The sequence below is a fragment of the Panthera leo genome, chromosome E1 (assembly GCF_018350215.1).
Source record: "Panthera leo isolate Ple1 chromosome E1, P.leo_Ple1_pat1.1, whole genome shotgun sequence".
In the NCBI taxonomy this organism is placed as follows: Eukaryota; Metazoa; Chordata; class Mammalia; order Carnivora; family Felidae; genus Panthera; species Panthera leo.
Genome location: NC_056692.1, coordinates 22,748,146 through 22,763,921, shown reverse-complemented (window position 1 = coordinate 22,763,921; position 15,776 = coordinate 22,748,146). Strand labels below are relative to the sequence as shown.

Genomic DNA, 15,776 nt, shown 5'->3' with positions numbered 1-15,776 from the left:
AGCCTGCTTGGGATTCTCTCTCTCCCTTTCTCTCTGCCCCCCCCTGCACACATACTCTGTCTCAAAAATAAATAAATAGGGGTGCCTGGGTGGCTCGGTCGGTTAAGCGTCCAACTTCGGCTCAGGTCATGATCTCACTGTTCATGAGCTCGAGCCCCGCATCGGGCTCTGTGCTGACAGCTCAGAGCCTGGAGCCTGTTTCGGATTCTGTGTCTCCCTCTCTCTCTGATCCTCCCCCATCCATACTCTGTCTCTCTCTGTCTCAAAAATAAATAAACGTTAAAAAAAATTTTTAAAAAAAGTGTGATCTTTAAAAAAATAAACACTTTCTAAAAATAAAAATCAATAAAACTTAACACTCTAATATTGATATTATTAAGCTTAATTCAAAATCACAAACACTTTAATCACCAATTCGTGGTTTCCCAACCTTTTCTGGACAATTAGATTGATATTCCTCAGGGCGACGTACTGCACCTCTGGCTCCCCAGACAGCAAAGTGACAAGCGGAGGGGCCAACTTCTTCAGCAGCATATTGTAGTAGTCAGAGTCCTTGGGTAACAACTCCAGAAACTTCATCAGGACTTTTACTGCTGAAAGCACCACTGCCGAGTTGGCATGAGATAGCCGGGGAGTCACACGCTCACAGATGCTGAGGAGAAAAAAGGAAAATTAATAACTTGAATTAAAATTTCTTTGTTCAATCCAGTCCATGATGTAATGTGTCAGAGTACCTTGGCCCCAGTATCAAGAAACTAGAGAATCAGGAAAGTCAAAGCTCCATGTGTAAACAGAACTGGGATCCTATACTGCAGCAAACTACAGGCAAACTACAGGCAGAGCAGAGACATCAGAAGACCTCAGGAAACCAGCAATAAGGGATGCTCAAACTGCAAGGAAACTAAGCAATACCCAAAATACTTGAGGCTCACACCACTTACCTTCCTGTTTTATGGTCGTCGGTCTCCCCATATTCCATAAGGGCTTCCTGCCTCACAGACTATTTCTCCTCAACTTATAGGATGTCAAATTAAGTTTTAAGAGTTACTTCATAGTGAGAGATGCAAACCATCTGTCACTGAAGGTGTCATTATATGATGCAGAAGGAAGGGAGTTGACCAGGAAAACTACTCAACTCCTTGCCTTCATGATTAAGGAAATCTCTGAAAAAGTTTGTAAGTTACAGAACACCACTGCAATATTCTCCCATACCTTTCCCCCATTCTCCTAGCCCCTGCTACCTATGCTTAAAGGCTTCACTAAATCTTGAGTATTTAATTATCTGTTGAGGGTTCTTCAGAAATTAACCTAATTTTGATAGCTCTTGGTCAACATGAGAGGTGAGCTGATTATATGCAGTTAAGGATTCAAGGTAATTAAGTTGGGATCCTCTCCCTTCCTCCTATATCTAATTGGCTGACTCTCTGACCTCCCTCAGCTCTTGGGTCTTTACACAAAAGCCACCTTCTCAGCAAGGCCTTTCTTGACCACCCTTTGATAAAACACAATTCCTCGTCCGCAAATGCCCAGCATTTTTTAGATCTCCTCCCTACTTTATCTTTCTCATTAATACTTATCAGGCTCTGATTTATATTATATTATATTATATTATATTATATTATATTATATTATATTATATTATATTATATTATATATACTTCTGCAGCATCTCTCAGGATAAATGTTCCACGAGGGCTATGATTCTGGTGACAGTGTATCCTCAGCGCCTATAACAATGCCTGGCAGGCATCATAGCCTCAATAAATACTTGCTAAGTGAATAAACAAGAAGTGTGAGATGTCACTGATGAACAAAAAATAAAATTTTACATGAAGTTCTTTCCATAAGATACTTGTACTTTAGAGGATGGAAAGAAACGATCAGGGTGAGTTTTAATCAGGTTCAGAGGGAACAATTTCCCAGACAAGTGAAGAGCACTTACATTATGGTAGCTTGAGATTCATCCAGGCAAGGAAGGTTCTTATCTACATAATTAAAATATGTCAAAGAGCCACCATTTCTTCAGAAGTACTTTACCTACTATAGTGCCTATATGCACAAAACACTCAATAAAAATTGGTGATAATGCCAATCCTGTAAACTGTGTGTAGGTGCATACGAAATTTAGTAGTCAATTTGTGACAGTCAAAGAAAATTTACAACAGTGAACTTGGTAAAGGGCTGAGCACAACAATCCAAGTGCACCTTCCAAAATCTTCTCTAAATTCAGACTGACGTGATTTCTGTATCTAATGGAAGACATCACATATTTTGCAGACTTGAATACATTTTCTCTATTACTGAATGATAGGTATAGTTCAGCTTAGTAACTGGTATCCAGCCACTTACTATGTATCTCATAAAATGAAAAGTTTGTCACTATGGTGAGAGACACTCAAAAACCTTTGTGTACCAAATGGCCAGAAACTGCTGTATGGGAGATGTGGAACCATGATGAGGGAGATTTCAGCAGAGGGTAACTACAGTATTCAAACAAGAAATGGAAAACACACATCTTGGGGCACCTGGGTGGCTCAGTCAGTTAAGCGTCTGACTTCAGCTCAGGTCATGATCTCACAGCTTGTGGGTTCGAGCCCCATGCCAGCCTCTGTGCTGACAGCTCAGAGCCTGGAGCCTGCTTCAGATTCTGTGAATCCCTCTCTCTCTCTGCCCCTCCCCTGCTCACACTCTGTCTCTGTCTCTCAAAAAATAAACATTAAAAGAAAAATTTTTTTAAATAAAAGAAAAATACACATCCCTTAGGAAGAGTTATTTGTGCATGGTTCACTCCACCACCTATAATGTTCCTAAATCCAGTGACAAAATACCATGAGGATAGCAGTATCTGCCCCACAAGCCACTGATCTCTGCCAACATAAGAGACCCTTATTCTAATATAGACAGAACTTATTCAAGCAGGCAAGTCTCCCAGATACTATCCAGGAAAACAGACTGACCTCTGAGCTTCCCGGTCATCTTTAGGGTTGTAATTAGAAAGGCAGTCCAAGATGAAAATCTGGCCCCATTCAGTGCATTCATTCAGGGCTGTCAGCAGCTTATTAATGTTCTGTGGGTTCAGATCGAGTAGGTTGCTGTTTGGGTGAGATTCACTGATTTCAGATAATGCTGCTACAGCATTAGCCACCACCTGGGAAAGAAACAGACATGACCTGGATTTACCAAGAACAGTACAATTATAAATAAATAATATTCTCTGGACCACTTCATAGATCTCAACTCATAACCATTCCTGAACATTTTACCCAGTCAGCTAGAAACAGATAGACTGCTTTCAAAACATATTACACCACCAATGATGGTATATAGAGCTTCTTAGTGGTCAGGAACCCAGAATTAAAACAATTCACGTATTAGCAGACAGTCACACAAGTCACACATGATTTACTGTTAGAACATTAACAATTTCAATAGTATTCAACACTATCAATACAATCAAGACACATGAACAGTTATAAGATCAATGAAGTTTAAACACGAAACATGTACATTAGGCAGGCAACAGACAGAAAAATCTAGGCTAATTATAGAGCTGTATGGGTATGCATGTAAGGGGGAGTGAGGAGGTGATACTGTCAATCATATCATGAGTCTCAGAGTAAGAAATTATGAGCTTGAAACCCTAGTTCACTATTGATCATGTCTGGAGATGGTCCTCATCTGAAAATTGGGGATAATTTAATCCACCTCACAGATTAGTTTTAGTTTGAGGCTCAATCAGGTATAGGATATACATATGTGCTTTCTATAAAGCCTTATGCAAATTTAAGGTGGTACTATTACCATAACTCTTCAAGACTTAGTTAAACAGTTTTTCACATCAACATCTCTGAAACTAAGATGCATTTAATAACCAAAAGCATGTTAGTTTAATAGGAAATACATTTCTTTCTAGGTAATACAAAAAATAGCACATCTTATAATCAATGCCATCTCAGACTCAAAGAAATATGGTGCCTCAAATGTAACCTTTTCAGGCAGTATGACATATGAAAAATTGCTACCAAATATAAGAAAGTACACTTGTATCCTGACTTACAGATCTGGGAATCCATACTAGTTTCAAGAAAAAAAAGTGAACCTTTATCAAAATTACAGATTATTCCTGGGGCGCCTGGGTGGCGCAGTCGGTTAAGCCTCCGACTTCAGCCAGGTCACGATCTCGCGGTCCGTGAGTTCGAGCCCCGCGTCGGGCTCTGGGCTGATGGCTCAGAGCCTGGAGCCTGCTTCTGATTCTGTGTCTCCCTCTCTCTCTGCCCCTCCCCCTTTCATGCTCTGTCTCTCTCTGTCCCAAAAAAATAAATAAATAAAAAACATTGAAAAAAAAAAATTACAGATTATTCCTGATATAAGTCTACAGCCAGTGAATATTTCTTTTTTTTTTTTTTAATGTTTTTTTAACGTTTATTTATTTTTGAGACAGAGAGAGACAGAGCATGAACAGGGGAGGGGCAGAGAGAGAGGGAGACACAGAATCTGAAACAGGCTCCAGGCTCTGAGCTGTCAGCACAGAGCCCGACGCGGGGCTCAAACTCACAGACCGCGAGATCATGACCTGAGCCGAAGTCGGCCGCTCAACCGACTGAGCCACCCAGGAGCCCTGCCAGTGAATATTTAAAGTATTTTAAAAATTGCAAAAACACACAAAAATAAAAATACACAAGAAACTATACTATGGCCCTATACAAGTGAATTTAAAACCACACTTTAAAAAAAAATTTTTTTTTAATGTTTGTTTATTTTTGAGAGAGAGAGAGAGAATGCAAACAGGTGAGGGGCATAGACAGAGGGACACAGAATCTGAAGCAGGCTCTAGGCTCTGAGCTGTCAGCACAGAGCCCGATGTAGGGCTCAAATTCAAGAAACACGAGATCATGACCTGAGCCAAAGTCGGATGCTCAACTGATGTAGACTCCCTGGCGCTCCTAAAACCACATTTTTTTAAAAGTAATCTGTATGGCCAACGTGGGGCTCAAACTCACAATCCTGAGATCAAGAGTTGCATGCTCTACCAACAGAGCCAGCCAGGCACCCCTATAACCCCATTTTTCAGTGAGGCTCCCAGGTGTTACTAAAAACAAGCAAAGTAAAGACTGAATCCAAATATTCTCTAAGTATCAATGAGATAAGAGATAGCAGCTTCAGTCATATATATTAAAATTGTTCAAACGTCAACTCATTCTTAGTTCTCACTGAAGTCCCTTGTTAAAAGCTTAAGAAACTAAGAGTTGTATCCTTTTGCCAGCAAGAAAAAGGGGAGAGGCAGAGAGACAGAATCCCAAGCAGGCTCCATGCCATCAGTGCAGAGGCCGATGCGGGGCTCAAACCCACAAACTGTGAGATCATGTCTTGAGCCGAGATCAAGAGTCGGACGCTGAACTATGCCCCTCAGCTATTGATTTTACCATCCACCTTATCTGAGTAGTTTGCGGGCTATCCCAGCATTTATCCTAGAATATAAATGTCTAGACAACATGATTTTTTAATCACATAACGTAAGTCTGACAACATTCATAATTACATAAAAGGTATGATGCCATGAATGGAATCCTCTTCAGCTATAATTTAGTGATTACAAAATTCCAAGATGAAAAATCAAAGGCTCACTTGTAAGTATGATTATGGATATGATATGATTTTACTGCTATTAAGACAAATCAGGAAGAATTGTCTAGTCCACATACCACATGGTAGCAGGTATGAAGTTCTTTTCTGACTTAATTTTTGTCTGCTATCATCAAGCATGGGATTTAGGGAAAAACAAAACGCATGAAGAGTGAAATACTAATCCTCTCCATCATCTCAGGTGCTGTACATGCAGGGAAAAGAGATTTCTCATGTATTCTACACTTGGATTGACATTATATTATAAAGGATCAAAATGTCATATCAGAAGACCAAATGCCTGTTTTCAAATTGTTACTGACAACACATGCCCAATCTTGGTTACCAGCTGTCCAAGATAAGATGTCCTACCACAATTTACCATTTTTGCTATTAAATCCTTTTGAAGTTAGAAAAATTACATGTTAAATATAAAGTCTGTTAATAGGAAATGTAGAAAAAGAAAAGGTCAGAATTTAGGGAATCAAAAAAAGCAATGGAGGAAAGAGAACAGAAGGATGCTGAACAGAACGAACAATTAGAATTCCCCTGTCATTATCATAGGCAATTGGAAATTAAACCAAGTGTATAATGCGGCTAATGAAGTATATGTTCTGGTGGCAAAATAAGGCAATTTCCACTCATTATCACGTTAAAACAAAAAAGGAAATAGGGAAAAGTAAATCTCATTAAAAGATCCAGAGAGACCAGATTATAGGATTACATTTAGAAAGGCCTGCATTGAGAAAAGAGATTACTGCCAAACAGTCACTGAGCCAATGGCCAACTAGAGAAAAATGCATCCCCAATAACAAAATTCCACAGTTCCTCTAAAACTTCTCCAAGTTCCTCTGTTCTGTCTTTCCACTCTCAACTCCCCATCTTCACAGGCTGTTATGATTTCAGAAACATACTACGGTGGGCCTGTAGGGACTGAGTAGTAGTCTTCTGGTCATTAAGCCACATTTCTCCCACTCTAAAGGAAACTTAAGCTAGTCACACCAACTCTAAAGTAGACAGAGAAAAAAGACTGACTTCAGGACAGCAGCTGGGTGGTTACGGTAACAGGACAATTCACTTGTTGATGTTTATACTCCGCTTGTTTGGAATTTTGTACTATTTACACAGCACATATATTGTCTATTTGTAAAAATAAACTTTAAAAATAACAGATTAGAATTTAAGATCTACTTCCTCTTTCCAGAAAGACTTCTCCAAACAGTAATTCAACATAATAAAGAAAAAAATCTAACCCTTGGAGTAACTGCCTTAATATACCCATGTATTAAAACAAAGGTTAGGGGGCGCCTGGGTGGCTCAGTCGGTTAAGGGTCCAACTTGGCTCAGGTCATGATCTCACAGTCCGTGAGTTCGAGCCCCGCGTCAGCTCTGTGCTGACTGCTCAGAGCCTGGAGCCTGTTTCAGATTCTGTGTCTCCCTCTCTCTCTGACCCTCCCCCGTTCATGCTCTGTCTCAAAAATAAATAAACGTTAAAAAAAACAAAACAAAACAAAAACCCAAAGGTTAGGTCTCTTTCACTTGAACTATCACTTTGAATTTGAACTAAGACTAACATGCATAATATTTCTCCCCTGGAAAACTGGCACTTCTCTTAGGAAACACTGCCAGGAAGAGAACAGCCTTTTAACTATAATCTTAAAAAAAACTACAGTTCCCAAAAAAGGAGTTTCTTTTTTTTCCTTTATATTTTTTTAAGATTTTATTTTTAAGTAATCTCTACACCCAACATGGAGCTTGAACTCACAACCCTGAGATCAAGAGTTGCATGCTCCGCCAACTGAACCAGCGAGACAACCTAGAAAGGAATTTCTAAAGAAGCTTTGCTTTAAAAATATAATTATAAATAGGGTTCCTTAAATGAGTTTTCTCAGTACATTAGCGGATTTATAAAAAGTTGGCATATAGGTTACAAAGGAACACATACATAGTGTAAAAAAATTTTTTTATTCATCTTGCCTCCCAACTATGGTGTTTCTTGGGATGACTGCAACTAAACACTTCTCCCTACCCCACCCCGTAATGTAATGTGTATACTTTATAGATACAGATATTAAACACAAACATCCATATACACATTTATATACAAAACATATAGATACATATAAAATCACACTCCATACTAGACACATCTTTCTCTGCCTTAACTACAGACTTCTCTTCAGTGTGATAGTTCCTTATGGACCCTTGGAGCCAGAGGAGCTTTTTTTAAGGTAAGCAAATTGTGTTTTAACTTACTTTATACCATACCTAATAGATAAGGCTGCGCAAAGAGAAAAAAAGACAGTAACTACTGAAATGTTTTGAGCACTTACTATGTGCCATTAATCCTCACAGCAACTCTGAGGTAGTAGCTATCAAAATCCACCTATTACAGATAAGGAAACAGGCTTTAAAAATGAATTTATAAATCAATTTAGAGAAGTTAGTGACTTGTTTAGTTGACACAGCTAGCAAGGGATAGTGCTCGAATATGAACTCAAGGTTTGTGTCTGCTTCCAGTTTCTGAGTAATAATCACTCTGCGTTCAGCATTTGCAGAATTTCCAGGAGCTGTGAACTTCAGCTGGGAGAAATGGAAAGAAACATCAGAGGTGGGGGAGGATAATACAATCAAAGCATTATGTCCAGGCAAAGGTGACATGCCTTTATACAAGGAGATTTATACAAGGAGAAAAATGTATTCTTCTACTTCATATATTTCAGAGATAATCATATCCTGACAGCACTTAAAGAGGCAGGATTTACTATCCAGCTATAAAATCTGATTTATAAGCTACCCCTATCTGATATGCATCAATTATAAGGACATAAATTTGACCTCATTTTTTTTTTTAAAAGGAGCAAGCTAGAGCTGCAGGTAGGGTTAAAATAAAAATGATCCTGTAAAAAAAGAAATCTAGAAGGGAAATCCAGATCTCCTGTGGGACTGGAGTGTCACAGACAGAAGCTCCTTTACAAGAAATCTCTCACACATGTCCCTGTCCCTTTGAATGACTTTCATCCTGCACTTTCATTTCCATAGCCTCAGAACCCAAGAAAGACATCACTTTCCAGTACCGTGACTTCTCCCTATTAACTCAAGTACTATTTAGAGGACTTCCATTTCCAGCAATGACCTTCAAGGTCACATACTCTCTATCCAGGTTTATACTTCAGTTTTCCTGTTCAATTTACAACCCTTTTGGTTGGTGCCCCTAAAGACTGAAATCAAGTGAAAGCATAATAACTAACCAAAATCTATTATGCTGAAATATACATAATCTTGCTTTCTCCTTTATAGAGTTGCTTCAACTGACATGTGAAAGCACAAGGCAACATGTATTTCTTCCAAGCATGTTTCAGTCCTGATCATCTCCTTAAGGACACAATGACTATGTGGTACCAGTTAATTTTTTCCCCCTCACATAAGTAAAACTTAGAGCTCATACTTTTACCCAACACACTGTCCAGAATGCCAATAGATAATATGCCAACTGTATTACATCCTAAAATGTGCCATTTTTCCCCCTTCATCTTCCCATGAATAAGGAACTTGAGTCAACAGGTCTGCCTGGTTGAGTCAACACAGCTCATGATGACAAGGAAGTCTGTATACATGGTAACAATTAAGATTCACAAATAAGACTCAATAGAATTCATTACTTAAAGTGGCTTAAAATATAGTCTGACAAAATGCAAATATTCTCACATCACAAATAGGTATCTACAAATAGACAAAAGGCACTCCTAACAATCAGGGTTAGTGGGCCCACAGACCCTGAAATTACACTAGAGCAAGCTGCAACACAAACCAAAAATGTATGACCATACCAGTTATCTCCCTATGAGAACAAAGTAACCCCCTGCCACATTAAAAGCCTTGAAATCATCCTGAAGGGAACACTGAGAAAGGAATGAGCTGTGATCTTTCAGTATTACTATGTACAACAGATCCACTTTTCAAGAAGTTGCTGATGAACTGCTTTAAAGGGATTTCCTGGAAAAATTACCTTTTAAAAGTAATTCTGCAATGGTGTAGTAACACTGTAAACAGACCTAGCTTCGTTTGTGGGTAAGCTGCCCCCAGAATTACCCTAAAAACAATGTCTGCTTTTAAATAAATAACATATGCAAAAGAACTAAATCTTTTAAGAATAAATGTGCAATTGAAAAATCAACCCCTTTAAACTTATTAATCTCCAGCAGCACAGTGACTATACAATATGGACCATAAATGGCAGTTATATTATGGAGGGCTCTCTCTGCCAGGTTCAGGATTAAGGGCTCTGCAAGCTCTCTCTCCTTAATGTTCACAACAACCCTACGAGAAAAATTTTATTTATCACCTCTACTATGTAGATGAGGATGGAAAGAAGTCCAGGGAGCCAAGAAATGACAGAACCAGCATACAAACCCAAGTCTGTCTGGCTCAAGAGTCTGAGTCTTAACCACTATGCTATCCAGTACTGGGGGGAGGAAAAGATACCATTTCATAATTACAAAGCACTTTTCTGTTTTTGAGACACTTTCATACAGAGTGAGTCAACTCTTTATAAAAAGAAGTGATTAAATACAATTTGGTATTTTGGATTGAATCCTAGAATAGCAAAAGGACATTTGTGTTGAAACAGGTGAAATTCAAATAAAATCTGTACTTTAGTTAATAATAATGTACCAATGCTAATTTCTTAGTTTTGACAAATGTGCCATGGTTATGTAAGGTGTTAACATTAAGTGAAAGTGACTGAAGAGTATATGAGAACTTTCTGTACTATCTTTGCAACTTTTCTGTTATTCTAAAATTATCCCCCCTAAATGAGCTTATTAAAAAAAAAAAAGGAAGAAGAAGAACAACAACAACAACAACAACAACTCAGGGGTACTTGAATGGCTCCGTTGGTTAAGGGTCCTACTCGTGATTTTGGCTCAGGTTATGATCTCACAGTTGTGAGATCAGGCTCTGCATGGAGCCTGCTTGGGTTTCTCTCTCCCTCCCTCAAAATAAATAAACTTAAAAAAACGTAAAAAGAATAAAAAAAATAACCTATAAGTTAGTAACAACTGATAGAAAACTGATTTTAAAAGAAATGAGAATCACAGAAAGATTTCCAGAGTTTATTACACAGGAAACAAAAATCATTTACTTCCTCTATAAGCAGAGACAGAACAACACTCAGATCAACCAGTGGGAGATTCAAGAGCTGGGCAATCGGCCTTATATCAAAGCAGTCTCTAATGATTCTACCTACTCCATTCCTGCAGAAATCGCTCCTCTTTTGGTACCAAATACAACATTACTCACATGGGGAACCCAGACAGACTGAACATATTACCTCCCACATTACTCTTATTAAGTGCCTACCACCTACAGGCACTCTCACATGCACCTAAAATTCTACCAGCTCCAGAACTCCTTTATGGACTTTTAGCACGAAGAACATTATGTATTTCTCATTTTACTTACGTATGAAATTGTACTTTAAAACTCTACTTATTAATATACATTTAGGGATAACAGAAATCATAGAAAATACTAAATTAAATGAAGTCATGAAGTTTTTCTGTGTGCTCTAGACTGATCTTTGAAAGACAACATAACCCACAAGGGCATCATTTATATTCTGATAAAAATCCTCAAATTTACAAAGTGATCTAGAGACTTGAGTTTTTCAATATGTACCATCTCAGACTGACTGACAACAAATCACAACTTTCTAAGGCCTAAATAGAAATTATAATAATCAGAAAGTATGCAGTGTTAGGTCTGTTCCTCAATAGCTACAGTTTTATTAAATATTTGCTATATATCAGGCATTATTTAAAATTTTTTGATGTTTTTTTAAATAAAACTTTAATGTTTATTTATTTTTGAGAGAGAGAGAGAGAGAGCGTGCACGCATGAGTAGGCAAGGGGCAGAGAGAGAGGGAGACACAGAATCTGAAGCAGGCTCTAGGCTCTGAGCTGTCAGCACAGAGCCCGACACAGGGCTCAAACTCAGGAACCAAACTGTGAGATCATGACCTGAACTGCAGTCCGATGCTTAACTGACTGAGCCACCTAGGCGCCCCTACTGTTCATTTTTGGGAGAGACTGAGAGAGTGAGAGTACGAGAGTGTGCACAAGTGGGGGAGGGGCAGAGAGAGGGAGACAGAGGATCCCAAGTGGGCTCTGCACTGACAGCAGAGAACCTAATGCGGGGCTCGAACTCACGAACCTTGAGATCAAGACCTGAGCCGATGAGCCACCCAGGTGCCCCAGGCATTATTTAAATTTTTAAATTATTCCTTCATATTCAAAATAATTGGGTAAAATAAGCATTATTACCTTTTTAAAGACAAGGAAACTGAAGCTCATTTTAAACAACTTGCTAAGGGCAACATTTTTATTAAGCAGCCACACCAGGACTCAAAACAGCAGCCACTCTGGCCCTACGTGGTTATATGCTATTTCTATTATTTCTATAATCCAAATTTTTGCAAACTTAGCACTACTGACATTTGGGGATGAATAACTGGTTGCTCTAGGGGGCTGTCCTGTACACTGCAGGATGTCTGAAGTAGCCCTGGACTCTACTCACTCGATACTAGCAACATCCCTCCGGTTAGCTGTGACAATGAAAAGTGCCCTAGATATTGCCAAATGTACCCTGGGGAGCAAAATCGCTCCCAGTTGAGATCCACTGCCATAATACCACGCTGCTTCTACATGCTGGTGATGGTCACCAAAAAGATGTGACTGCCATTTGACCTGTGAGCTGGCACCGGATCACTGGAGGTTTCTCATCCTATGTCGATCCTTGGAATGTGGGTTCTGTTTGTCTTTCACTTGCATGATATATGTGAATGAACCCAGTTAAAGCCTCTTTATAAAATTTTTATAAGGCCTCTTTATAAGATAGCTTTCTAGAATAATTTCTAATTAAAAGAAGCTAACTGGTTTGTTTATTTATTTATTTAGAGAGACAGAGACATTGTGAGCAGGGGAAGAGGACAGTGAAGGAGAGAGAAAGAGAGAATCCCAAGCAGGCTCCACACTGTCAACACAGAGCCTGATGCGGGGCTCGAACTCACCAAACTGTGAGATCACGACCTGAGCCAAAACTGAAAGTCAGACACTTAACTGACCAAGCCACCCAGGTGCCCCAAGATGCTAGCAGTTTTAACCAGAACCTTTGCTAAAGGCTATTCTGGGCCAAGCTGAGGCTATTCTGAGAACATACTGCTCGTGCAGAACACTCATCAAACAGAAATAGGTTTCCTACTTATTCAGTAATTTGTGCTTTGGCAGAGAGGACAGGACAGAGGGAAGTGGGGCTTCCCAGGGCAGTTCTCAGGGTGACTGATGGAAGCAGAATGGAGAAAGTTTAGAAGACATTAAAGGGGCAAAGTCCTAAGCCAATGGGGCTCAGGAGAGCCAAGTTCACAAACAAAAGCAACCATGCGATGGGGTTGTTGGGAGTCTCAGGAGTGGCAGACTCTAGCATGAACATGCTAACTGAAGTCAGAATATCTCAAATGCCTTGGAGGAAAAAATAAAAACCATAGTAAAGGAGGGAAAATCCTAATGTACGGGAAAAAAGCTACAAAACAATCACTATCACCCAAAAGTGCATTTTTTTCTTGTAAATATACATTTGGTAGAAATTCTAAAAATTCTGACATCTGTGGGCGCGCCTGGGTGGCTCAGTCGGTTGAGCACCTGACTTCGGCTCAGGTCATGATCTCACAATTTGTGAGTTCAAGCCACATGTTGGGCTCTGTGCTGACAGCTCAAAGCCTGGAGCCTGCTTCAGATTCTGTGTCTCCTTCTCTCTCTGCCCCTCCCCCACTTGTGCTCTGTCTCTCTCTGCCTCTCAAAAATAAAATAAAATGTAAAAAAATAAAATAAAATAAAAAAATTCTGACATCTGTGAAGAAGTCATGGGAGCTATTCTCCTGTAGCTCCAAAGTGGTTGCTCATTCTGAATACAGGTTTGCTTTCAAAATAATGAATAATAAAATCTGCATCTGAAAATAAGTTTGGCTCTAATTCTCTCAGAAAAGACTGTACTATATGAGTTTGTACAGCTATCATCGGCACCAGGACCTTTTAAGTTAATATTGTAGCAATAACGTTAACCCTGTCTAATGTCTATTTCATAGTTACAGGAGCAGCAGCCATCATTCTCATGAGCTCCCATAAGCCAAGCACTTGAACATGTGCTTTTTTAAAATTTTTTTTTTAATGTTTATTTATTTTTGAGAGGGAGAGAGACAGAGTGTGAGCAGGGGAGGGGCAAAGAGAGAAGGAGACACAGAATCTTAAGTAGGCTCCGGGCTCTGAGCTGTCTGCATAGAGCCTGACGCGGGGCTCAAACTCATGAACCGTGAGATCATTACCTGAGCTGAAGTTGGATGCTTAAGCAACTGAGCCACCCCGGTGCCCCTTGAATATGCACTTTTTATACCACAGCTCAATAAATACTAACGCCTTTCTACAATGGCGCCCCTCATTCAACAGAAGAAGAAACTCAGTGACGTTGAGCTAGAATTTAAGAGAATTTTTTTACTTCAAAGTCTATCTTTTCTCTTTCAAATAGTATTTCACTGAAAGTCTGCTTTAACTGTTATAAATTGGATAACTATAGGAAAAGGAAGTGCGTGTGATCCCCCCCAGAAAGACAAGAAATGAAAACAAATCTATTACTTGCAGCAAGGTACCCTACTCCCAGGAATGAGCTTGGAAATCAACATAACCCCAAAAGTATTCAGATCTTGATCAACATTTACTCTCTGATTTCCAAGTCATTTCTGCAGGTGCTTTCACCTTTAGGATGCCCTTCTGAAGTGAGCTATAAGAAAATTACTAAAGCAGAACCCCCTGGAAACGTTAATTTTTTTTTTTTTTTTGCAAGAGATTCTAGTATTTTCTGGTGCAGTGCTGCCACCGTGTGGAACAACTTCTGAAACAGTGCAACAAAATACCCTCCAGAGCAGAAGAGGACTCAAGCATCAGAATAAGGAGCTTGAGAGGATTTCCACAGTAAAACAGGTCTCAGATAATTAAAGGCCTTCATATATTCAAAATTTTAACCATTTTGAGACAATAAAACAGTTCTAAATGTGTACGTGTGAATACACACATTTAAATTCTATTATAGACATACCTCTATAAAGACAGTGACCAATAACGGGTACTGGGACTCAGAACTAGGTTAGAATCCTGGCTATATTACCACTAGCTGTAGGACTCTGGGATAATTTCCTGAGTGTACACTTCTTGATCTCAACATGGAATAACCTCTACTGCATTGGGAAGATAAGAGAACGAAGCAATAAATCGTAAGTAAAAGCATGTATCTGGCATAGAATGCATTTAAGTTTAAATTTCCCTTTTCCTAAGAATGTATGGTCATCAGAATCCTTTGGAATCTCTCAGATGTTTGAGCTATTAAACCTTACATTCATGTACTCACCTGTTTCCTATCAACAGTATTTGACCCAGCTGATAAAAAAGGAAAATCAGTGGTCTAAATGCCGGTTGTAATACTTTTTGGCAAAAAGCAGGACATCGATTGAGATGAAAAGTATGGGTTCGAGATCAAAGGTAGGTATGTGTGTCTGTTGGCTATCTTAACACAAACTTTTCAGTTCTTCACTAAAACAAGCATGAAGAGCTCAAAAAATGATTTGAATAAGAGTATGTAAAACAAGACCAGAACAAGAGTTAGGCAAGTAAGGCACAAGCTTAAGGAGACACTCCACTTTCAGGCTTCTGCAGGTATGGAGTTGGCACCTGAATGTGAGTACCATTTTAAATTTTGCACCCTGTGAGCCTTGCTAGCACTCCATTGAACAATATCAAAGGAAAAGTTCTGCTACTGAGAAATGTGACGAGAATCAAAAAGATTTTCTATTTAGAGAGCGATAGGTCCAATGATAATTAATGCTGACACCTGCTCTAGGAAAATCGGCAATAAAGACACAGTAAACAAAAGTGGCTCCTGAAAGTTTCTCAAAATCTACCAGGTGACCTTAAATTTTCTCTAAATGTTTCCTCAAAGGTAACTTGTGAAAATCCCCTGAAATCACCTCCTGATAAGCTGTAGTAAAAACAGATTAGGAAATTTTATTAAGAGTATTATAGTTTAATATAATGTTATATTAAATTCAAAC

The 15,776-nt window shown here is 39.0% G+C and overlaps 1 protein-coding gene across 5 annotated transcripts in view; it reads right to left on the bottom strand.

Moving 5' to 3' along the window:
• AP2B1 (adaptor related protein complex 2 subunit beta 1) overlaps window positions 1-15,776 on the bottom strand; it is a 133,587-nt gene that overhangs the window by 88,419 nt on the left and 29,392 nt on the right. For all 5 annotated transcript variants that reach the window (XM_042916404.1, XM_042916403.1, XM_042916401.1 and 2 more), the window contains exons 6-7: window positions 2,958-3,148; window positions 431-652 (exon numbers count right to left, since the gene is read on the bottom strand). In XM_042916404.1, coding sequence (XP_042772338.1) covers window positions 431-652; window positions 2,958-3,148 — 413 coding nt within the window. The remainder of the gene's footprint in view (window positions 1-430; window positions 653-2,957; window positions 3,149-15,776) is intronic.